Source organism: Rissa tridactyla, chromosome 3 (assembly GCF_028500815.1).
Source record: "Rissa tridactyla isolate bRisTri1 chromosome 3, bRisTri1.patW.cur.20221130, whole genome shotgun sequence".
In the NCBI taxonomy this organism is placed as follows: Eukaryota; Metazoa; Chordata; class Aves; order Charadriiformes; family Laridae; genus Rissa; species Rissa tridactyla.
In genome coordinates this window covers 72765076-72791058 of record NC_071468.1, presented here as the reverse complement: position 1 = coordinate 72791058, position 25983 = coordinate 72765076, and the positions used below count along the sequence as shown (strand labels likewise).

Genomic DNA, 25983 nt, shown 5'->3' with positions numbered 1-25983 from the left:
TCCCGTTTGCTTGAAGGAGAGCTGAAATGTGCCCTTCCGGGCTGAAGCCAGCCTCCAGGGCTCCGATTTGGCCCATTTAACGTGAGGTCCCTGAGAGAGCCCCCATCGCAGCCCCCTTAGCTCTCCTGCCTACCGGGGCAGGCAGAGGCGCTCCTCCAGCAGGGGGCACATCTGGAAGGGACTGAATTGCCCCAAGGAGACAACCATCGCTTTCCACAGATTATGCAGGGAGCCACAGGTAAACGGGCTCATAGTGGGTGGGATGCCTGCAAACTAGATGTCACGGAACGCGAGAAAAATGGGGAGTGTGAGCACAGCACTTCCCAAGATGCTTCTGCTGCTCCTGGCAGCTGGGACAATCCCGGGAGTGGATGAACTGCTGGCGTGAGCACATTATCCCAGAAGAGGGAAATTAGAGGATGCAGGGAAATCCTTTTATTTCAAAACATGAAAAAGTGTTCCTAGAAAGAGCAGGCCTATTTACCAAGAAAATGAACCAATGCATTCCATGCTTTACAAAGGCTTTTGTAAGAGGTATTTCCAAAGCTGCGTGACTTCCCTGTCCTCGGGATACCTACATGTGGCAAGAAGTTCCTGCAGAGCAGCCAATGCAGTGCTTAGACAGCCGTGCTTCAAGAGCTTTTTAGATGCCCTTAAACAAAGGCTCACTCAAGTTTTTAAAATCTTATTTTTAGTGGATTTCAGTATTAAAAGATTTAAATCATTTAGTGGCTTGAGCCGAAATTGACCTCATCAGAAGCTGCTGCTGGCGCGCATCGAGCTGTTAAATATCTGTGTTGTAACGCGACAGCGGAGTTACGGCTCACTCGCCCACCAGCCCGCGAGAGCTGACCTTGGCCTCCCCAGCCCCATTTGTCACTGCGCTGGTTACGCTCCAGCATCCGTGAGGTTTTCAGTTCTCACGATACATGCGTGGACCTCCACCCGCACGGGCTATCATGACGACCAAGCATCTGGATTTATTGGGCAATCCCGGTACCCCAGTACAAATATATGGGGGTTCAGCTTTGTCACGTGAGCTGGGCCGTGACCGTACGTCCGTGCACGTGAAATCATTTGTCTTTGAAAATGAATTGTGAAAGATGAGATTCGGGGTTAACCTGCGCTGCTTGTGAAATCCTTGCTAGAGACCGGCTCTGGGTAAAAAAAAAAAAAGTATCCAACGCTAACAAAAATTTATTATGGGAAGCAGCATCCTTTTTTTGCAGAGCTCCCAGCGCCGCAGTCCCGTGCAGTCCTGCCACCGGTACTGTTGGCAAGGCAGGATCCTGAAGGTTGTCAGGAAAATGAGGAGCACGGGGGGATACCATCCCTTAAAGGACAAAGTGAAATTCGTGTGACAAATGCCACCTGTCACATTAGGAAACTGATGAATTACCACTTACTGAATTAGTTTGTCCTCTTCGGTGACTTGCAGAATGACGGCAGAAATATTTCAGCTTGGTTTCATAGCTTTATAGACCTTAGAAATTCTAGCCTCCTCCCTTTATTGCTAAGATTGCAGCCCTCTATTTGAAAGGGATCTGGGTGACTTTTTTTATTACAAAGCGTTATCTCATAAATAAGTATTTGAGGGGCGCTATGATTTCTGTTTTGGGTTTTTATTTTCTTCTTTTCTCTTGAAGTGGATTGCTTTGTATTCACTAAGAAAGCAAAAATTGTTTTGGCTGTAATGTCGAACTGGTTTGAAGCGAGCAGAGCACATCTGATCGCCCCTGAGGATTGCCTGGGGGGGAAGATGTGGGAGGGAGGGCTTGAGTTTCTCCTTCTAGCTACTCTACCGCCTACGTGCCCAAATAAATCAGCTCCCTCCCAGTGCTCTCCGTCATCTCCGAAGGGCTTAGTTTGCCTGTAGTCATTAGTTTTCCCTCAGTGACAAAAAAAAGGCAGTGTTTTTATTGACCTTGACGTGGGACCGCTTTCCTATTCCCCCATTTGCAGCGCTCTCAAAACATATAGCCGTGCTCACCACCATGAGCCCACAGACGGTACCTCGGGGGAAATTTTCCTGGCCAACAACAAAGGGCAGCCTGAAAGGGAGCTGTCTTGACGCTTAAGTGCAGAAGTTGTTTTACTGCTCAGTCATGCTGCTGGCCAAGGCTTTTCCAAAGGGGCAAGTGATGCGTGCAGCTAATTGGAGCGACGTTGAAGGGGTCAGATTTTTCAAGAGAGCCAAACTAATTTCACACTAAAACCCGGGCTTTTATTAGGCAGCCAGCCAGAGTCATCGCTTCTGGAATGAAACCTGAGGGGCATCTTGTTGTGAGTCAGAAAGTAGCTCCGTAGGCGGCCAAGGAAAGCACAGCTTTCCCTTACAGTGGTGGTTCTATCTTGTCCTGCGTTGTGCAGGGTTGTGTGGAGAGGCCCAAGAAATGGCTTTTCTCCTGAAGCAAAGCAGTCCGTGCCAGAAGAAGGAAGAAAAGGGGAGCCATAGAGGTGGTCCTGTTAACCACCTGATGGGAGCTGTTGGTTGGGGCTATAATAGAATCGGTTCCCACCCAGATTAAAAGAAGGGGTAGTTTTCATTCAGTCTGGCTGTGATACACCTGTAGCCCAAGTAGGAACCGTCAGAGCTGACGTGCTTTAGTCTCCATCAAGCATAACTCTTTCACGGTGATTAAGGCTGGATTTTCTTCAAACTAGATGTGGACTTAGACTAATAGAAAGTCATTGATTTCAAGGAAGTTGCTCTAATTCAAAGTGAGGAAAGACCTGGGCCTGATGCTGGAGCAGCGCACCACCGGTAGCTCCAGGTCCTGTCAGCTTTCCTGTTCCCAGCTCTTTTGCACGCTCTCACGTTGCCGGCCTGAGGAGCAGAAGGGGAAAGCTTTCCCACAGCAGTACAGGGCCTGCGCAGAGGAGAAAAGCAGAAGCGTGCAGCAAGAGTAACAGGTTGGTGGGATGGGGAGTCACTTCAAAGTATAACAAACGCTCAAAACCGTTAAAAAAACTGATCTGAATTCAGTCACGGTGAGAGATGCACAAGAGTGCTCTTACTGGGGTCAGTAACCAGCCAGCAAAGTAAGCGGCTATCTGGCAAGAGATATTTTGCTAGATAAACAGTGATTCTGAAACTGTACCGCACCATTCCCGTGACCTCCTCCTGAAAGGCTGAATCACCTTTTTCTTTTCTTACAGTGGTTCGCTGTCAGATAAGCGGTTTATATTTACTTCAAATGGTAAGACTAATGGCTTTATGCTTAGCTATTCAAAAGTTACCTTTTCATTTAAGTATTTGCTGTAAAAGTTTTGAAAAGGAATCAGGAGAATGTCAGGCTGTGTCTAGGAAGGATATTTTAGGACAGCAATTTTTTAAAATTGGCAAGGTGAATAAAAAAATTGAAGGGATGTGAAGTGAGCTAGGAAAAAACACAGAATAGGAATAGGTCATACGCACATAGACAAGAAACAGGAATAGTATTCTGCTGTTACATTTCTGGTGCCAGCATATGAAAAATGGCAATCAGATAATCCTGTTTTAATGTACTTTAGGCAGCAGAAAATGAAATCAGTTTTTCTTCAGACATTTATAAATTCCATCTTCATTATACAAGAAGAGAAAGAAAACATAGAGAGGAATGAAAATATATTTACATTGCACTGATACAGAACGAGTTTTTGTTTATGACTTTCCAAGATGCAAAAGCGTCTTTAATCTGTCAAGCTGTTCATTTGCATAAAACATAGCAAAGTGGGGGGAAAAGTTCGCACTCGTTCATTTGAATTATATTTCAGTCATCTGAGATAAAATCATTTACTATTCTACTGAAAACTGTAGAGCATGTATAGGCCTTTGAAAGTGCCAGGGAATTATTTTTAACTTCATTGAAACCTTATTCCACTAGCCTGTTTTCTCTGAAGAACCTTGATGTGTAGAAATTTTGTGGGTTCTTTGGTGGAGTTTGTAATACTTACCTCCAGCTATTATCTTCATGATATCACCTCTTGGCAGCAGTATCAAGGAGCTTCTCTAATGAGTAACTTTCCTAGCCCTAATTGCAGGTGGAATCATGAAATATTTACAGTAAAGTCCTCCTTTCAGTACAGTGCCTTCGTCTGAGAAGGCGTTTTGTACCGCCAAATTAGTTAATGCCAATCGTGAAATAAATATTGTGTTTCAGAAGGAAAATTTAAAAATATAAGACAACCTCACAGGAATGAGACAAAACTGCAGCGATTAAAAAAACATGTCAAAAATGGCAGATGTAGTCAGAAGGTGTCATGAGTTGAATCGGTAAAGGAGAGGGACCGCAGCACTCTGGTACTGGATCATCCACTACAAATTGACTGGCAAACACCACAGCTAATGGATAGCATCAGGCTAGCACTAGACTAAGCAACATCTGACTTTGCTGTTGTGGGTGGTCTTCATATGTTGCTAGCCTAATATAAAAATATGCTGTGAAAACGCAAAATAACTCCTTCTGCCTGTCTGTGCGGGGACTCCTAGGCTGCAACAAATCTCTCAGTCTGGAAGAGGGATTCCTCTCCAAGAGCCAGGTTACTGCGTCTTCCTACTGGGAGGAGACCAACGAATTTGGGCAACTGTTCCAGTGGTCTCCCGACAAGGCTTGGCTTCAAGTCCCAGGACTGGCTTGGGCCTCTAACCACAGCAGCAATCGTGAATGGTTGGAGATAGACCTGGGAGAGAAGAGGAGAATAACAGGTATGTCACTGTCTGGTTATCAGAAGCTGGGGTTTCAGCTAGAGAAGAAACCGAATGCAGCCAAAAAGCTAATAATGCACTAATCCAATGTTTCTTTCATTAAATGTAAGGGAACGTTCTGCCTCAAGGAATATTATTTTCCTATTTAAAAAATCAGGACTATTTACAAGACTGGTCTTCTACAGGGATATAGGATTGAAGTCAACTTGTCATACGTGCCTGATCTGCAAGCATGCTGTTAGGCTCGGAACAAAATACTTACACAGGGACCAGTAAAGTCTGGATGGATGATAAACGATTGCTTAGGATCTATTAATGATGCAGTTCTGGAATCAATAAGAAACATTAAAGTCATAGCCTTTGAAACAGTGGCCCAGGTGAAAGAAATTCCTGTTTCCAACCCTTGGTTTAGTTGTAAAAATGTAAATTACAGTTGCTGCTAAAGATGTTAAGACTGATGATATGGACCACAATATCAAAAAGCAATTACCATTTTTGGAGCTATTGATTTGGGATCTGTTAAAAATGTCATTGCTCTAAATTCACAATTTAAAGCTGATTTCCATTCTTCACCCAACTTTTAAACTCAATTCCAACACAGTTTGAAAAATAAATTAAGACTTTGAAGGCAAAGTTCTCCAAATTGTTTTGGCTTCTGTGTTTGCATTTGAAAATGTTCCTTTAAAACAGACACCTAACAAATGAAAACGTATTTTGCTTTTTGTTAAAAGGGATTAAGACCACTGGTTCTGGATCCACGATGCTGAATTTCAACTTTTACGTAAAGACATTTACAATGAACTACAAAAATAACAACTCGAAATGGAGAACCTACAAAGGGATTCTGAGCAATGAAGAAAAGGTAAGGGAAAGTGGGAGGGGTAAGAAAACACAGAGCAATAATGCGTACGCTGCCTTGACATTGAAAGGCAGGCTTTCACTGTCAAGAAAGATTAGGAGTTTCAGACTTGTCTAGACTTGGGTTGTCTTCACCAGTGTAATTTATGGCCATGGAGTAGATAGCGAGCTTGTTGAAACAAAGAAGTTACCCAGGGCATGCTGAAGTTTTGAGACACACACAGGGAGGCATGTGTATGTGTGTGTCCTTTTTTTTTTTTAAAAAAAAAAAAAACAACACGGTGTAATTAAAGCTGTACACCAGGCTGTCTGGGCAAGTCTTTAGCTCAGCTCAGCGCTTGCCCATGCTAGGAATGCTGTACCACTGCAGAAGAATTGGTCGGTATGGCACCAGCAAAGCTGAGATTCAGCTGCAGATGCACTGGGATGGTCAACCCACTCACACCCCCCAGGAGCGAAACAACCGGCTCGGATAAAAGCACAGCTCTGCTGGTGGAGCTGCGCCGTGGACTGAGCTCCTGCTTGGCTGAGTTGTGGTCACCAGGGACTGCACCGCTGCCTGCACCTCGCTGGTGGGACTCTTCTGACACCAGTCTGTGGGCACAGCCTGTGTCTGTGAGGAATTGATGTAACTGAACACAAAACAAATGCTTTTACACCAAAACACCTGTCCACACAACTGCTTTCACAGACTCTGAGTGACTTTAATGATGAACAGATAAAAGCAGTGCAACTAGTTCCTGCAGACAAAGGATCTGCTGCACAGGTTCATCTAATAATGTTTTCCCCTGAAAACTTCATGTTTCCTTTCAACCAAACAAAAAAAAAGCAAACCAAAAGCCCCCCCTCCCTGCCCCCACGGTGTTCCAAGTCAGACCTTCACTCATAATTTCTGAGGGAGCTCTTCTTGCCTCAGGATAAGGCTCTACCTGGTCTTCAAGTTAAGGTAAACCCAAGTTTTTAAAAACTTGGTAGAGCTCTAGAGAGTTCTGATTTTCTTAGCTTGTATGGCACGGGATTTCACTGCGCAACGTTAACTGGTTTTATATTTTTTAAATGTTAAGCTGAAGTGGTGTCAGCCCAAAAAGTGACAAATCAACCTAGTAGTGGCTGAGCTGTGGAGGCTAGCAATTGAAAATGTGCAGGTATGCAATTTTCCACAATGACTTGTTATATACAAATAATCTTGTGGAATTATTATATACGAACTTAGTTTCAGCTGAGGTGCATGAAAAAACCTGTCCCATCAGAACCCCACGTGGCCTGACATTTTATCTGAGACATGCCGAGCTCACTTTCCTATCTCATCAGGCTTTTAAGTTGTCCTAGGTCGTGCTGAAGCATCTCCCAAGAACTAATTTTGCAAGGACTACTGTTCTGCACATGGGCTGAGCTGATGCTGGGAAACACTGTGTAAGTGCAGGGAAAAGGAGACACAACCGCATCGCTCTTCAAGCTTGATACAGAAAACTGACCATTTTACTAAAATGGCTAGAAATCCTTCAATTTTTTTCTTTTTACGTTATTATCCCCTGTTGCCCAAGTAAGGGTGCTGCAGTGCTACTAAATCAAAAATTATAGCATTATACCAGCATACATTAACTAGAAATTACACAGAATTGAAATAGAGTGATACTCTTTCTTCTCCGAGTTAACAGGAAAATGGGATCATCCGTCAGAACTAAAAAGATTATTTCTTTCCAGAACTCTCATTTCCAAAGGTCTTGTGGCTGCATCCCAGATTATCATTGTATTAGTTTTAGGATAATGAAAATCTTTGAAGTTGGGGCACTTTGAAGAAAGGAACTTTTAAAACAGCGCAAACAACGTGCCTGTGTTCCGCTGCAGGTATTCCAAGGCAACTCCAACTCTGGTGACATAGTACGCAATAACTTCATCCCTCCGATAGTGGCCCGTTACGTGCGAATTATCCCTCAAACCTGGAACCAAAGAATAGCATTGAAGCTCGAGCTGATGGGTTGTCGAATAATGCAAGGTATGGGGTAAGCAGCGCTCCCCAGGCATGGTGCCTCCAAAGCCCCCTGTGCTACCACAGTGCCACTGACGCCCCCTTCTCTTTTGCAGCTAATAGTTCATTTACGCATTCAATGTGGCAGAAACCAAGTCAGAGCACTGAAACCTCCCTTGGAAAAGAAGACAGGACTGTTACGGAGCCCATCCCATCGGAAGAAACTAACTTGGGTAAGACTACCTGGCGCTGCATTTTCTCCAGGATGCATCATGTCTTCAGCCCAGCCTGAGTGAACTTGAAACTTAATTACAAATCAAAACTTTTATTTTCCCTTCAGACTTCATTAAAGGTTAACGACAAAGAGGAGAGGGAGGAGCACAGGTTCTTTTTGTCTTAAGGCACAGAAAGAGATCGAAAGCCTTAATTTTCCTTGATGTGTGAAACAGCAGGCTTTGGTTTCCCTGTCATACTGGTTTATTTGCCATGCTTGGTAGGTGGCTCAAGGGACTACACTGAGCACTCATCAGCATTTTTTTGGAGGAGCTCTTCCTCACTCTCTTCCCATATCTTAAAATTTTTGTAACACGTGAGGCAGTGGTCTCACAAAAATGTTACCTTCCCTCTACGCAACCACGACTCCTCTCAGAGCAGGTCCCCAGGTCGAAGCAACGTACAGTAGTGCAGGGTTGGGTAATTAAACACTTTTTCGTAATGCCTGTGTTCACGGGGCGGGTCAGAAAACTTTAATTCTCATACTTCTCCCTGAATATGTAACCTTTATCCTTCAACGTTGTGGACCTAATTTATTGGATCTTAAAAAGCAAGCAGGAATTACCAGACCCACCACACCAAACACTGCTACCCATTAGGTAGCTGGTAGCTGTAGGAAAGTCTCTGTAAAAAACTGGTTTTAAGAAGCAATGACTGTAAGAAAAACAGCTCTTCTGAAACGGCATTGCTCTTGCCAAGAGCAAGCTCAGTTCACCTCTGCAGCGGTACGGGTAAATTGTATCCATGTTCACTGAAAATGAAATATACTGAGATTTTGTCTGCTAAATTGTAAAGACCCTGTGGACACGTGTACTACCTTATTTTCACAGCTTGGTTAAGTGTCTGTAGGAATAGCGAATGGTGCACTCCTGACACGAAAGCCACCCCACTGCTAATGTTCAAATGCCTGCTTTAAGCCATGTTGTGTTAGAATTTAACAGGGGCTGAACGGGTTTTTCCCTAGCTCCCCTCCTGGAAATCTTTGAACTACTTTGACTGAAATGTTTCAACCAGTTCAGCATGAGCCAGATACTCGACATGTAAAACTGCAGCCTCATTCGGCAGTTCTATAAGCAACTGAAAACAGAGTTGTTGTAAGTGGCTTTTAAAAAGTTACCTAGCGTGTAATAAGAAAGAACTGCTCTTTGTGAGGACGCATATAGATACTAAGCCAAGTACCAACCTTGAGAAAGTATATTTAACCCTCTCATCTCAACACTGTTCCACATAGGTACACGTATGGCTGAGGACAGGTCTTCCAGTTTTATAGCTTTATGTTTTCATGCTCTCTTGCAAGGAGTGTTCCTGCAAGATTATTTTGCCTTTTACTGTACTCTCTGTAGTAAAAATTACCAGCTTCGGAGTAATTTGCCTTTTAAACTTTTATCCTTTTTTTTTCTCATGCAGGCTTAAAGCTTACAGCCATAATTGTCCCCATCCTCATCGTGCTGTGTCTGTTCCTGTTCTCTGGAATTTGTATCTGTGCAGCCCTGCGCAAGTAAGATACTGGCTTTTGTCACAGGAGGCATTCGTGGCTACCTAGCACGCCCAGCTACATGCCCTCTTTCCAGATGCTCCCTCTTTACCAGGGAGCTGGAAATTGATCCTGTTGGGCAGTCTTCCTTTTAAGTAGAACTCATACCATGTCTCTGTAAATTGTATTTCTTACTGTACGTCTCCCCTAGTCGGACAAAAATGAAGGTAAAGCAGGTCAGAACCACACACCCCAACTTACAGCCCAATATAACTAGCTGTTCTCTTCAGCCTACATATACCCACAAATACGAAGGTGTAAAGCAGTCAAAGACGGAATAGTTTCCACACCAAAGCCAAGTAAAAATTCGGTGAGGAGAGGATTTGAGCTATCTATCTGGACCATTTTCTTTTATTTTCCCTCCTGTTGTGTTTCTGCTTCCCAGTCCCTTAAGTCAGAGCACTAAACCTAGCGGGCTGAAAGCAGAGCCCAGCTGTAAGGAATTGTACACGTACACTGGTAAGCAGCTAAAACTAAGCCACTTAATTGCACAGGTCAGAGGACTGGAAGAAGCACTCCTAACTGTGGCTCCTGGTAGATGTCCATTTTTATGAGCCCGCACTTGCACGTAGAGCCGGGAAATGCTTCTGTCAGCAGATGGGGATTTGGAGTATAAGCAATGCTCTGGTGATGCTGCTTCATCACTAGCTGTACCCAGCTCTGCCCTGGATTCCCAGTAAATCTATAAACTAGACAAAGAATTCAGAAGAGCAGACCCACCAAAACATAACCTGGAGTTACGCGTATGGACATGGACACATCAAATCGGTGCATGCCAGACACAAGAAATTTGAACGCCAGCACTCACAACTTGTGTATAGATGGGGAAAAACCGAAATGTTGAAGCCCTGGGTTTGCATGCCTTATGTTCTAGCAAACACCAGCCTCCAGAAACTCAAAATGAAGTGTTGTCCTCAGCCGCTAAACACAAAGGCTCTCTCTGCTGGAGCTAAGGCATGAAGCTGAAATGCTGTGAGTGCAGATGTTTATAAATGCTTTCCTCTCCTTGCAGGCGAGAAGCCAAAGGACTTTCTTATGGATTATCCAGTGCTCAGAAATCAGGTTAGTGGAGAATCATGAGCTTTGTCCTGTCCTGTCCTGTCCATTGGGCCAAGGGGAAGGGGTTTATGAAATTAAGCATGAAATGCTTATGAAATAGCATCCACATTTCCTCGTTCAAATTCACTACTTCATACAAGGGAAATAGCAAATGATAGTCCCACTTGTGTCATCCTAACACAGTGCCCTGAGAAACAATATAATTTGGTTTCTATGACAGAAAGGCAATTAGCAAAAGATCTATTATACAAAGCGCATAAATTAGCATGTAAGAGTGCTCCCAGGTGCCCTCCATTTCCTTCCCTCCTCCAAAATACCTATTTCGCAGAAAATTGCTGCTTTCCTTTTTTTTTTCCCCCGACAGCAGAGGGAATTTGCCTTTCTCCAAGAGAGCAAGGGCTAATAATTTTTTATGGCTTTAATATTTCCATCTCGCTGCCCTCCCTGGTTGGGACTGTATTTATAAAGCCTAACAATACTGAATTGTACTTCACGTGTAAAATCAGAATAGGGGATTGGCTTGAGGACGCTACTTCAGGAGGCGCCTGCAAAACCCTGGTGAAGTGACAATCTCTGTCTTGCTCGATAATGCTTTCTAGGGTGGCATATCCCTTTAGCTTGGAAGTTGGGGTTTTGCTGTTTTTCCTGGCCTGCCATCTCTATAGAAGAATATCCTTCTGAATCTCAGCTTTCCATAAAAAGAGAAACCACTAAGCAAACCACGTCTCTTAACAAGTGCCTCGCAGTAGCTCAGCTCCAAAATTTCATTCCTCGGCAGGTGCTGGCGTCAGTGAAAGGAACGCTGTCACCCACAGCAGCTCGCCCTCATTAGAAAATTAATTTGTACTTAACATCATATTTGCTAATATGATTTCTCAAGGTCACATCATAATCCTTTCTCACTTGCTAATGAGGACAAATCCCAAGAAATTGGAGATAGCCTTTTACCCAGTGAGTTCATTTGTCGCGTGTGTGCTTCATAAATCAAGCTCCTAAGCCCTGGTGAACCAGGCTTGGGACTTAGAAAGCTGGGAGTGGAACCCACCTCTCCACAGACCTCCTGCCGCAGGCTCCAGGCAAGTGGCTGACACAGTGGATTTTCTCTTTTCTGTCTCACGAGGATGTTGTGAGAACAAATGAATTGGTATGTGCTCAGATATCAAGGAAACGCAAGCCATACTTGTCTACTGGAAAAAAAGGAAATTTTTAAGCATTATTTTCCCCACATACGCAATGGCAAAACTTGTAACTGATTTAAAGCTGGTATTTTACTGGTACACTTTGTTAAGGCTTCAGTGCAGGCACACCTACAGAGTTTGAGCCCTTCTTGCCAAGAAAATCCTCTGTAAAGTTTCATTTTCACTTGGAAATCCCAGCTGATGATTCACTTTTTCCCTTTCACCCTCCAAATTTAGGGGGCTTTTTTTACAAACAGCCTGTTTTAGTCTTGCTTTTTAACTACTTTAAGATATTGACAGCAACAAGTCCACCAAAAATTAAACTTTCTGATAAGCCTTCCGATTATAAGCATTTAACTTTCCGATAAGCCTTCTGTTTTTATTTCTTTACCATAGGTTGTTGGAAACAAATCAAGCAGCCCTTCACCAGACATCAGTCGACTGAGTTTACCATCAGCTATAATAATGAGAAGGAGACACCACAAAAACTAGATCTGGTCACCAGTGACATGGCAGGTAACAATTGCTCCCCCATGATGCCTTCGTGTTTCTCTGCACCCAGAGCAGGTAACAGGGAGAGGGACGGGCCAGCAATGTTGTAAGCTCCAGGTCTCACACAAGCTGAGGCCCAGGAACAGATTTATCTCTGTTCATCCCAGATGTATAGCGAAGCCAGCTAAATATATCAGTGGAAAGTTAAAAAAAAATTTTTTCTTGGAGTTTTCAGGAAAGATTTCCTGACTCTGAAATGGGTACAGTTGAAGGTAACCATGGAAGGCAGTCAGGCATGGATGCAGCGCGGGAATGCGCCTCGGATAGGATAGTTTGGCTTTGCTAATTGATTTTTGTGTTTTTATTTAAATACAAGTGTCTCTGGAAATGGAACAATGTCTAATGCCCCTTGTTGCTGAGCAAATAGAAAAGCTGCTTACTTGGTTTGCAGTGGGATTTCATGCCCAGCTGGAAGTCGTGCTGAGATCCCTGTGCAGCTTTCCTGCTGCCTGAACTATTCTGGAGACGAGGCCCCCTGAAGTGGAAGCAGGTAGATGAGAGAGAAGGGAAAAAACAACCACCGTGCGTCTCTCCTGTGCCACCTCGGCTCCAGGTCACTCTTTGGATAGAGCAAATCCCCACATCGGTACTATTTGCATCCCAAAGGGATGGTTTTTTAATTCATCCTCTTAGCACATCTTATCCCTGCCCAGTTTAGTCTGTCTGGAAAGGCGAGTGAGACCAGCCATTTCATGGGATCAGTGATCAGCAATCTTCCAGAAAGATTAACTTGCTGTTTCCAGGCTCCAGACCACAGAAACTCCTTAGAATTTCTCCAATGTGTTTGGCAGAGAAATACACTTAAAAAACAAATGGATGGTTACTGTAATTCCATATGGTGCTACCCTGGATATCTTTCAAAGATGGTTTCAACCCCTTACAAAAGCTTTCAATATAAATACGCAAAGACCTATAAAGCAGTTTAATTTCATGAAGGAAAGGGAGCGAATAAAGGTTGCTCACAAATCATGGTTATCTGGCTCCCCCGGCTGTGTCTGGGGAGCCTCTGCTCTCTCCATCCTCCCCTCCTGCCCTGTGTGGGAAGTCTGGACTCCCAGCCTGGCCAAGCAGCTCCCCAGCCTTAGCGTTTCACCCGCAGTCTCCTTAAAAATAAGAAATGTGAAATAAAAAAAATGTGAACGCAGCCCAGAAATGTGCCGTTTAATACTTCAATTGCAGAGGGCATGCAAATGGCATACAGGTTAACGTGCTACATGAAATTCCCCCCCCCACACTTTGAATCCCTGGCTGCCAGTTCTCAAAGGCAGCGGGAGCGACTCGAGATGCTTCATCCTGAGCGAGGGAGATTGCTGGGGATGGCGGCAGCGATGCTGGGGAGAGCTGCACCGCTTACTTAGTGAAATATCATAACACCTTCACCCTACATGCTGAAGTTTGGGAAGCAGCCAGGAACTGCCAAAAAGATTCACAGGACATATGGGATCGAATTCGACGCTCATGTCAGATGAACCACGATGCCAGAACAGAAACTGAGCTAACTTCTTCACGCCTGCGTCAAAACACGATACTTTAGCAGTGTCATTTACTAGAGCTGTTCAGGCCACCGTATGTATCCGTAAGAGATTGTCACTAGCACCAAAGCGAGAAAGTTAGAACGCTGAATTTTCTCATAATAGTTCTACTGGGTTTTTTGAAAACCCTTCGAGTCCAGGTCTCCTTCTTACCCGTCAGCCTCCTCGACTGGAGCTGCCAACACGCGCTGCTTGAGGCTGCATTTTCTCCACCTCGCTCCTTTGCTCCTGCTCGGGCCGTTTGCCCATCCCTGGCTCTATCCCTGCCGTCCCCCACTGACCAGGGTGACCGCCCGGTTCCTCCGGCGGTGCCGGTCCCGCTTCTCCTCCCACGGCCCGGCCCGGCCCAGCCCGCCTTGCGCACCCGCAGCCGTGCTGAGCTGGCTTAACACATTTCACACTTCCCTTGACTCTCTTGGCTGCCGTTCCGCCTAACTTCATCCTTCTTGTCAGTCAGCCACTGCGAGATGCCTTTTAAATAAAGCCTGCGCTTGGTTGGGATCGTTAAGAATCCTCCAGGCATTTTAATTATTTCAGAAGTGGAACACTTGCTTTGGAGAACTTCTTGTTTGTGGATCTCCATGCAATGGCCGTTGTCCAGTTCATTGCTAGTATTCTGTTGACTTCTCTTTTTCTAGGGGTTTCGAGTATACTCCAGAAATGACATCAATTTTTTTGTGTGGGTAGGTGGGGAAAGGGAGGGAGGGAGTGGGGAAAGGGGTGGCAGATTGGAGCTCCTCCATGGAAGAGCTTCTGCCATGTTCTGCAATGCGTGCTCGCTGAAGGAGGTGACAGGACCGGTGCTGGGGCGAGGTTTCCTCACATCCCTGATAACCACGTTTGATATAATAATGAGTCGTTTTTCAACATAAAATACTTATCAATGCCTTGGATACATAAAATAATCCACCTATGCCTTATTGAGCAGTTCATGCTTCCTTTTAGATTATCAGCAGCCTCTCATGATCGGGACTGGGACGGTAACACGGAAAGGATCTACTTTCAGACCCATGGACACGGAAAACGAGGGAAGAAGGGGGAGTTCAGAGTTCGAAAATCACTATCACTGTCCGCTCAGAGCCAACCGGCACGAGTACGCTCTGCCCCTGACTAGCCAAGAGCCCGAATACGCCACCCCCATCATAGAGCGGCACATCGCAAGAGAAAATAATTTTCCCTCTGAAAATGGCTACAACGTACCCATCGTCTCCTCTCAGAAACACTCCCTTTCCGCAGGCAGCTTCTCCGGTTCGTGTAAGGCCGATCTCAGGAACGGAGACTATCAGACACCCCAGAGTGTCATAAACTACGACAAACCCAAAGTTAACGGGGTTCTGGCCTCCGTGAGCTACAGCACGGACTACCAGAAACCTCAGCCCAACAACGCCCTCGGGAGCGAGGGCTACTCGACGCCCAGAGACTGCCTAAAACCAATTAGCCAGACAGCAATGACAGCTCTCTTGTGATCTGGTGAGCAGGGGAGACGCCGTGCGCAGGAACGTCGCCGCACGGCTTTGCGAAGCCAAAACAGAGTTTGGAGGGGGCTCTGCCGCGGGAGGCAGAAGGCAAACAAGCCCTGTGTACATAATATTGCAGTCTTGCTGGGTTCTGACATCTGAAGAAAGCATATGCTGTTTATCACTGTTTATAGCAAGAGAGATGTTATCAGTGAAGACTGTACATCTTATTTTCTGTAACTGATCTCAGTGCTCCATTTGCAACGTGTGCAATTTGTACATAGCTTTTATTTAAGGCGAATTTCTTAAGTTTCCTTTTCACCTGGGGGACTGAAAGGATTGCAGAAAGGCCTATTTAAGAGAAACAGGCCTCCTCCGTCTTCATTTTACCTGCTGTCGTACTGGCAGCTGTAAATGGTGTATCTTACGGTTGTGGTGATTCATCTCCTTTCCTATGAAAACTGAAGATAGGGCATCACTGTAGTTCTTCCTGGGAGGGTGGAAGAAGTAAAACTACTTGAGAAGCATAATGTGCACAGGAGAAGGCAGCTGAGCATTTAAATACCATGCTCAAACACACCTTCCCGGCTGCTTTTTTAGCAGCAATTCTTACATGCTTGAATTTGATCCTAGCATACGAGCTGAGCCTGTCTAACTTGCTATTCGTATTAGAAACCGGTAGAAAGGCTGAAACCAGTTTTGGGTTCAAGCCATAGTGAGCACTCCGCGATAGAAAAAAAAAAAAAAAACAAAAACAAAACAACCCACAAACCAAACAACTGTCAATCTGTGGGTTTTTTTTTTTCCATTAAGTGTGTGTGGAACCAAAATGTGAATTTACAGCTGAGAATTAAATCCTGTTCAAGCCCCAGCTGATGCTTTTGCTGCTAAACTATAAGGAAGTTTGTTCCTTGGCACAAAGCAGCCAGCTTCCTGAACTTTTCATTGCTCCACCAGGTATTTTTCTGCCTTACAAATTTAGTGTAACAAACATTTCTATTTGAAATACTTCGACTAAGTAAAACACAGTGTGTGCATGGCTTACTGTGGCAGTTAAATTTGCAAGACGGCAGATCAGTACGACAACAACAGTTGTTTTCAACTAGTTTTTCTTTTGCGGCTAATGTGACCCTTAATTCTGGTTTTGGACAAACTTGAAAAAGCGTGGGGATGGGTGCAATGTATCGCACAGCAGCTGGCTCCTCTTTCAGCAGAAGTGTCATTGAAGCCAAACAGCTTCTGGTAGCAACTGGGACCGGCCGCTGCCCTTCTACCTGCAGTGCTCGGAGCGTCACTTTGAATTTGAAAGCTTGTCCTAAAACGTCAAAAAGCGATATACTTCTGGGAAGGAAGAACGGTGCTATATTTAAAGCACAAGGATGGGAAACGAGACCAGTAAAACCTGAGCTCTGGGAAAGTCGCTACCTGAAGGCCCTCCATTTCTGTGTGTATAAACCGGGGATAATTTGCAAAAGATGCAACAAAGATTTGCGGTCTGTTCGCCAAGTGCTTTCAGATCCTTGGGTGGGAAGTGCCGTCAGAGCACAAACTAGTTGCAGTGGTGCTACTCACAAATATTGCTAACTCCAGCCATACCCAACCTTAAGGTAAAGCTCTTAGCGGGTTCTTTGCATACGCTTGTTTTGTGGCCTCAAGTGGTGCCATTCCCTCACACTGCCGCGCCGTGCATGCCATTCCCGTGCAGATTCGCGAGTCAAGGTAACCTCGTAGCCTTCCTGTGTTTGCTGTCAATACAGTTTCTGTGAAATGTCTAAAACACCTCAGGTCCTGAAGCGAAACAGCAGCAGCCTGTTTGTTAGACCGAGCTGGGCGGTGTTGTTTACCTTCTGTTGTTTACATGTCTGTGTAAATAAAGAACACTGGTATTTGTAAATCAGTCACACAGGCCTGCTACTTAACTGGGTGACTTGATCATCGCTGCACGCCCACTCTCGTCACATATCCCGCAGGGCGAGAAAGCAGCGTTCCTTACGCCCTGCAAAAGTACCAGTTGCGCTGCTGCAATTCACGGTCCCAGTGTGACAGGCTAAAAAAAGATTGTCTCGGTGCCCCATTTATAGCCCGGCTTTTCTGTCCGTAAGCGCTCGAGAAGAAGCGCCCACGAACAAACGTCTGTGCCCAACGCCGCTGCTGGATGCATATAATTGAGGAAAGGATGAGGATGCCCTCCTGATGAGCCTGAAACCAATACTCCACCCACACGGCTAATTAGCCTGACTTGTCGCTTTACAAACAAGCAGCATTCAGTAATCAGGGCTACTCCCCACCTAACGAGGCACCTAGATAATGCAAAGGTACCAGGCAGCAGATGACACTGCTTGTATTATAACAAACTTTTTGCATGCCTCCGCCACATGCTTTGTACATCTGCAGATCGCTACAAGTGTTCAAAGGGTTCTTGGTAGCACGTGTCCCTTTCTGGTGCCATTCAAACCCATCTCAACACAGCTGGTTTGGTTTAGTCTAATAAAAAGTTGGGTCTCGCTTTGAACCTTGCCTTCATTCTCCATCCCCCTCAAAAATACCCCTGCAAAACTGCAAAAAGATAGCTTAAAATAAATTCCCAAACATCTTCGTCCTCCCTGTGTCACAGTGGCTTGGTGGTGACAGGGACAGAGGCAGCGCAGCAGCTCTGGTGGTCGCTCACAGCTCCCGGTCACTGCTGTGGTGGTTTATGGCTCATGTCTGAGTGACTGCCGGGGGTGGTTAACATAAAAAACCCTTGGGCTTCTCCACCTCAGCCTGGGAAACAGGAAGTTTTGGTGACCCTGGAAGCAGATATGCAAGGGAACTTCCTGCCTGCGTAGTCTCTCTATCCTGATGGTGGTAGAGATACTAAATCCTGGTGTAGGCAGGCAAGGGGACTGCCTGAACCTTCCCAGTGGTAGTGGCTCATCCTCATGGTCCTGCTCTGAATGGCTTCTCACATATGGGTACATCAGTCTCCAGCTTGTCTACATCAGCCTGTTCTCACCATCAAAACCAGTTGCAGGTATAACACAGGCAGCCTTATCAAACATCACACATTTAAAAACTCTCCCTTCCACAGTGAAGGTTAACGTATGCCCCATTTTGAGACATTTACACCCTTGGAAGGTCTGCGTTAGCTCTGGGTCTCCAACATCTCTAGAGATGATTGTGTGAGAGCAGAGTCTCACCCTCTGGCCGATGGAGACTTTCAATAGCATTTCCGTACTGAACTTCTTCCTGAGCAGGCACTCGCAGCAGGCTGGAAGGGTAAAACTGAGCCAGAGTTCACAAGAAGGTTAAATATTAACTGATCAGGGCACTGAGGGCCTATCTGTCCCAGATGCAGTTGGCGGCAAGCCTCCGACTTTGCCAGGAACAGAGTCAGGAATTGTAACTGCACGTGTCCAACCGAGGGAACTGAAGAAGGCTCTTGAGGTAAGAAAGCGTAAAGGGCGACATACGTGACCTACAACTGAAAACCAAAAATTACAACTTAGCACGCATTTCCAGCTAGGGCCTTATATTTAAAAACAAAACAAACCAAAAAAACCCACAGAAAACAACAACAAAAGTTCCTGAAACACCACAGCAAAAATACAAATGTTCTTTGCTCTCACCTTCTTAGACTGAGAAATAGATTGCAAATTCTTATTTCTTCTGTCAAGTACCTTTCTAACACTCGATACGAAAGCTTTTTTTTTCCCCTATCAAGTCTAATTCTAAATAGTATTTCCCTATTTCTTTTAGTTTCTAGAGTTTTAACATCAGATATTAAACTCTACCTTAGTACCTGCCAGAATCTTTACACCCAACAGGCAGTAGATTAAAATTAGCCCTTGAGTTGCAGACTGGAACCAGGATTTCCCCAGCTCCAGATGTCCTACTCATTCATAGCACCATCTGCTCTCTTTTACTCTGTCTCTGGATCAAGCACTCGGCCTCACCTCCCTTTCCAGACACCTTCCACAGGGTGGCTTCCACCGGCTTGCACTGTGCACAGCTCAGTAGCCCACTGGCTACGACAGTCTCCGCATAGATGGGGGAAGGCAGGAAAAGAACCGAGGCCAACCTGCATCCCCTGCGTCTGATGAGTGCTGTAACCACTGAGCTAACACGGCAGCGGTGACAGCAGTGCCTCCAGTACCTGTGTGTTTTAAAATGAGAGATCCCTGCTTTAGTCTTTAAAAGAAACACCCCTGAGGTTGGATTCCAGCCATTAGAAGCAGGCTGTGAATCCCATGGCTTGTCTGTATTACTGGCATGGCTAAACCCTGGGAAGACTGAGTTTTTAATGCAGACTTCCTTCAGTTTTTTCCCCCACTAACTGCCATGTGGCAGTTCTCCACTCCGTGGGCAGATTTTCGTGGAGCCCCGTCTGAGGCATGAAATGTTCCCTACACCGGATAGGAATGTCAGGCTGTAGATCCCGTTACAGAAGCAGACACCTAACTGAGCTTAACTGTTTGGTGGATCAGTACCATTAAAACACCTATGATTTGTTTCCCCATGGTGCTAGAGACTCCCATCCCGTGCAGACATGGGAAGGACAGCTGCACCCTCCCCAGCGCCGCTCCATCATCGCCAGACTCTCTGGACACATTACCAGAAGCTGAGCTGCTCCAGGACTCACCTCCATCGCACTGGAGGAAAATGGTCTTGTGGCCATGCAGGAAATGGCAGAAGGCACCAGAGGCCTTTCAGTGCTCAGGTGGTCTAAACTGCATCTGCAACACAGAGCAAACTGGCTGACCAGTATCAGTAACTGGTAGAGCCCATGCCTGTGACCCACATCCACTGTTGAGCGTGAGAAGCGCTAAGAGAAACCCCCAGGGGTCAGCTCTGTTGTGGCATCCACAGTAAGCCCCAATTTTGTATCCGTATAATACAGGTGGCAACCATCTGACATGAGGACTCGCTCGCTTGCTATTTCTCAGGGATCTAGAAACCACAGCGAGGAAGCACTTTTGCCATAACAAATTACACTGTTTACCCTAAGTTCCACTAACATCCTCTGGCCTTAAAACAGTAGTGTTGCATTTCAGCAACACCTTCAAAAATGTGCCACTGAGGTAGTTAGTTCACCACTGAGGTAGTTAATAAAAACTAAATGAAGTGCAGTTATTTATCTATGTCGTGGCTTTTGCCAAAGGGAAGGTGAGCCGTTAATTTTTCCCCAGGGAGTTCCAATTCCATTCAGGAGGGCAAGTAACAAAAAGCAAGAAAGTGAGCAGGAGTTTTGTGACCGCTAAGAAAGGAGCCAGCGGTCTCACATAAGTCCTGTGGGGTCGGGCACCCATTGAAACGTAACCACGTAGAAATCCATCACTATTCTTCTGCTCAACCCCTCTCCAAAACCAGGTTAGCTTTGCTCAGCGAGTGGGTGTCTTAAGGGCTCCCCTAGCCCCATTATTAGTCCGGACCCTAGGAATGACAAGGTCGTGCTGTTGCATTCCTTTTTTCCTTCTTATTTTCCATAATAAAAATTCTATACTGCCCTTTTCTTTTCAATGTCAGCAATGATGTAAGCTGGTACTGATCTCCAACCTCTGCTGCAATAGTACAGCATGGGGTAAATGAAAGCAGGATTTATCGTTTCATTTGAAACTCGTCGGCGGTGTTGATACCTGTACTGAAAATTACCCTCCCGTAGCTGTGCAGGGTTAACAAGACTAACAACGTTACGAGAAAGCAGCAGCGCCTATGAATTATTGAAGAGGGAATACATTTCAAGGAACATGCTTATTTAAAGGGAAGGTGCTATTTCTGCACAATAACTTTCAAACTTAAAATAGAAACCTCTCCTGAGGCTTTCTTTTTTTGAAGCCCACCCCCCCCCAACCCCGGTACAGTCCTACCATCTATAAAGGACACGCGAGAAGGGGTCAGATAAACTATTTCTAAACTAGATAAAGACAAGAGGGACGACATCCTTAGTTGGGGAAGACTCACATTATCCATGATAAGGAGGACGCCTAGCATCTGACTTTCTGTGCTATCTCATTGTGTAGTCTGGAGATGAGAACTTGGAGACTTTTTCATTCAAACTTTGCCGTATTTGTTTAGGCTTGGCCTCACATTATGCGCCGCAAGTCCTGAAAAACATTTGCCATCTACAGTACGCAGAGGTTATTCAGTAACCTCTCGTCCTGGGCTGAGTTAATTCATTATTTATTCAGCCACTTGCAACACAGCTCCTGGAGCTGCCATGCGATGTTCAAGAGATTATCATCTCGTTTATTTTTATACGGTCACAGGTATTAAAAAGAGAAATCCAGGAAGGAGAAAAGTTGATTAAGTTAAATCACAACATCATTTTTCAGTGTAGCAAAAAATATAAGCCAACATATATGACATAGTACTGTTACTAAGGCTCTTGTGTCCCGATTAACCACCCTGAACTGACCTCAGGAATTCATAATTTTGACTAGACGCAAAATTTTTAACAGGCCTTACTGGAAAAGCTCCCTTAATGATCTGCCTTTTCTGCTCACCCAAAGAGGAACATCGTTCCTGGATATCCAGCGTTTCCTCCTATGAGTCTGAGCTAGAAAGAGGAGTAAGAAAATTCACAAAAAATTCACAAATTATTCAAAACCCGCAAGGTTCTCTTCGCCAGATCAGCTGACGACAGACAATAATATACTTTAGAAACACATGTATGTTGCCTACCAGAAGGTAGCCAAAAAAGTAACGCCAAAATTCTAGGCTCAAAAGAAACACTAGGAACAATTTAATACAAAAAATACAGAAACATACAGCAACGGCTGAAGCCTGACCCACGACAGGGAGCTTATTAGAAGTCCTCCTCTGTAGGAAGTGGCAGATAGCAGAGAAGATGGTGATACTTGCCATAAAAGAAGGGGAGAAAAGACCGCAGAGAGTAAGTTACATCAGCCACTACCCCGCCTCTGGTCTGAATGATTTAACGCCTTGAGCATGTACTAGAAACTTTAGCCTTTACAACCGTATTTTACACATCTTAATTTCTGTGGCCCAGGCGACCATTTCACAGATGGGCAAAGTGAGCCAGACAGATATGCTGCCACTTGTCCAGAGCTGTAGCAACAAATCAAGCCCACCCAAAAACGTAAAGGCCTTTGAAAACGTCAACCGCAAACCTGCGAAAAGTCCTCTGTCGTGCAGGGAGAGAAGACAGAGGTGATAAAGGCTACGACGCGCGGGCAGCTTTTCTTCACATCTATGGCTAAGCTTTTTATCCTTAAGTGACACCATCTGTTCTGACAGACAGTTTTATAAAATTTGAATACGGTGACCTGGATAAAGCATGCCTGTTGTATGGAAACGCCCGTTGTATGTGGACGTGGAAAGGTTGTGGACAGCTCATGTAACTTCTTTTCCACGGACATCCGAGCGCTTTCAGCATCTCATCACAAAAGGCAGCACAAGTCCTGTGACACCCCCCAACACAAAACGAGACACACTTTTGTCAACAACGCTGCAATAACTTTTCTATCATCTTAGAAATACCTGGCAGGTGGCATTCATAAAGATACCCCTTTAGGGTACGTATTTCATTTATACAGGTAAATTTTTGACAGATGAAGTCACGCCCCATCCTCCCCTCGTTTACAGTACAATCACTTCACTGTGTAAGGACCAGCATCAAGGACAGAAATATTTTATGCCATAGAACACTTGACTGACAAGTTCGCTGGTTACCTGGTTAATGACGGCAAACAAGGTTTGGAGACTGCACAACCACTTGGTGGTCATTGGAAACCAAGCGCAGTAGAGAAAAAGATGATGGCGGGTCAATGTGAACTGACCTTCCTCTTTCCTCTGACCAAGAAGCTTCTATCTGAAACTGGACTAGAGCCAAATGTTAGCATAATCTCCTTTTTTTCACTTCTCCTCACCACGATCTGACACGACCGTGACTCTGTTCCAGCAAAGATGCCAGGAATGCAACAAGGCTGATCATGATTGAAGGGCACTGGCAAAGTGCAGGCAGGAGAGTTGAGAAACCTACCCCGTATCTCATTTCATATTTTATCAGGGCATTTAGTCCCTTCTTTTGGAAAGACTTAGTCAGTCCACAAAAAGATAAAAAGTTTCACTGCTTGAGTGCGAGCTTTTAGGAGAGCAGAGCCCTCATTTTTAAAGTAATTGATGGGGATATTTAAGCAGTCTTTAACAAGTCATGAATCCATGACATTATAATTCTGTGTGTGTGTGTTCACATGTGCTTGTGCATACGCTACGCAGACACAGAGGACAATTTTTGCCATAAGATCTGTCACCTGCAAAGTACTTGCTACAAGATGTGAACTAGACTGGATGTTTATTATGCGAAGAGTACATGTTACTAGAAATAGTTCTGACGAATAAAGTTTTTTCTATTTTTTTAATTAAAAAAAAAACACAACCAAAACACAAAACCAACAAAACCACCACCAAACCACCCCACAAAACAATAGGCTGCATTTCTCCAAGTCTGGTTAATGTTGAAGATTTGAAGGACTTTGCTGCCCCCTTTTGGCACTAAATACAAATGCAAATACCTACACTAAAAACTAGGATTCTAATCACAAATTGCAACTACTAAGTAATAGACAAGTTTTGATTTTGAAAATAGCATAAAACTGAGATAGTTCAAAATACACTTGCCTATTTAACCACATCACTCAAGGCAACCACGTTACCTTACTATACGTACATAGCCGTCTTGCTAATACAGAAAGGCCCGTTTCCTTCATTTTAACATAAAATCAGTTTCAAAATTAGTAATATGTGACCTGGATTTAGCATTACCACTTTAGGAGCACAACAAACCTGAAAAATTTCCACTAGCTCCCTGAACTATCTTATGACACCCCACGTCTGTCACAAACTAGCACATCATCTGAACCGCCACACTGGACAAAAAAAGAATATCAAATAAATCAGAAACTGTGCAGTAACACTCATTTGATAGCTGTACAAAAATCCTCATTTGGCACATATAAAATGTCTATTCCACAGTTTCAAGCTCAAAGCCACCAACGCTGAGCAGCTGAGGTGCGTATCCATTGAAGGGTTTAAGTCGTAGCGCCCATTGGGAATCCCTTCCCTCAGAATCCTAAATAACCACGTACATTATAAATGAAACCAAGAGGAACCGGTGCCTTTGTGGCTGTAACCCAAAGGCTCTGATCCTATAAGAGGATCAACACGGGCAGCCCACAGCAGCCTTCTTCACCCACCCTTAGCTGAGGAAGAGTCAACAGCGGCAAACTCACCAACAGGGAGTGAACTGGGACATCCTATTTCTTGTCGGAAGGAAAATGTTCAGGCCAAGGACGCTTCCAGCAGTGTAAGCGCGGGGGACTGGATACATAACTACTCTGGTTCAGCAGCGCGACTTTAATGCTTTCATTCCCCTAAACAAAATGATAATAAACACTTAGACAACAGCAAATAAAATATCATTAGATAAAAATATTTTCATGCCGTTCTGTTTTACTCCATTTTACAGAAGTAACAGCTGTGCAAATATTTAGACAGCTAATAGGAAAAATTAGATTTAGTCAACAAGACTTAGGGAGATGTACATATATTTATTAACAATTTGAAGACTTGCAAGTCAAAAGAAAAGTTACCATTTGTCTCCCAAGCACCCTTGACTTCCAGCACTACAGGCAATCAAAACATGTCTGTAAATGTCTGTTCTTTCGCTTTGCTTGTTTTTACATTTTCCTAACCTCCTGTTGGGGATCCAGCCATTGAAAACCAGGCAGCAGAGAGCTGCTGGCCCCGCAACTGATGGAGGGAGATGCTGCGGAGACGGCTCAGGCTGCAGTTCAGGAGCAGTGCTCTTGCTTTTCAAAAAAGGACATTTGAAGAATTACAGAGTGCCAGAAATTTAAAGAGGGAAATGCAATCATCATCTCCAGTAGAAAATTACAAGAAAAAAACCAGCACAATTTCAATCAGTTTTCCTGGATTCTTTTTTAGGGATCAATGCTCATCTCACATACCTTGCAGAGGGGACTGGAAGAGCATCCTCCTGCAGAGCCTTCAAAGCACCGGCAGCTCCGACGCTTCCCCCGGTACAGCTGGGAGAGACAAGTCTCCGCACGCTATGTGGAAGGCTGACAAAGAGACACTCAATAATTTTGACATTAAGCACTTGTAAAGCGTGTGGAAAATTTACCAAAGTGACTTAAGTTTTCCCATAAAAAGGGAAAACCCTCAAAAAAATATTCCTTGGCCTTATTCAGCCATTTGGCCTAGAAGCCCCATTTTTTTCTTTCAAAGCCAGCAAAACATTTGCCACTTCTCAACTCCTGGGTTCCCCTCCAACTGTGAAACTTCTACAGTTTCTAAAGAAGGGCAAATCACGTTGTATTGGAAAAGACACACTCTAGACAAAAGACAAGCTTGAAATATTTTAGGTAATTTTCTTTTCAGGTGGTCGAGTTGAGGTTTTAACCAGCAAAAATGGATTCCTTCTCACGCATACCCTGAGTCAGGATGTGTTTCTCTTCTTTTCTGTCATGTGTGGATCTCTGGAAAAAAATGCAGAGGACTATTTAGTGACTGCAGTCACTAGGAGCAGCCTCTGAGGTCCTTCAGTAGGGTACTGGGACACAAAGACATTCTGAATGATCTTCCTTGATCCCAGTTGACATAAAGTTGCTTTTTTCTCCTGTTTCCATCCATTTCCACCTTCGTTCATAGCTGTCTCTAATCCTCTGCTTGTTTTACGACAGCTGAGTTTTGTCTCCTTTCCTTCTTCCTTCCATCTGCTGAAGTCACCCGTATCTAAACCCTTCTAAAATTTCAGAGCTGAAAAATAAATTCCTGCAGTTCTAGCCCTCACCAATTGTCCATTATACACCTTTTCATCCAACACGACTCAACCTTGTCCACTGAGACAGTTCCAACCCTCAG

At 44.6% G+C, this 25983-nt stretch overlaps 1 protein-coding gene across 1 annotated transcript in view; it reads left to right on the top strand.

The window, feature by feature from the left end:
* Nucleotides 1-17644, top strand: part of DCBLD1 (discoidin, CUB and LCCL domain containing 1) — a 49762-nt gene extending 32118 nt beyond the window's left edge. The window contains 9 exon segments of the mRNA XM_054194925.1: nt 3160-3200; nt 4472-4687; nt 5419-5549; nt 7394-7541; nt 7631-7747; nt 9195-9285; nt 10334-10383; nt 11955-12074; nt 14588-17644. Coding sequence (XP_054050900.1) covers nt 3160-3200; nt 4472-4687; nt 5419-5549; nt 7394-7541; nt 7631-7747; nt 9195-9285; nt 10334-10383; nt 11955-12074; nt 14588-15108 — 1435 coding nt within the window. The 3' untranslated portion in view covers nt 15109-17644.
* Nucleotides 17645-25983: the final 8339 nt, after the last annotated feature.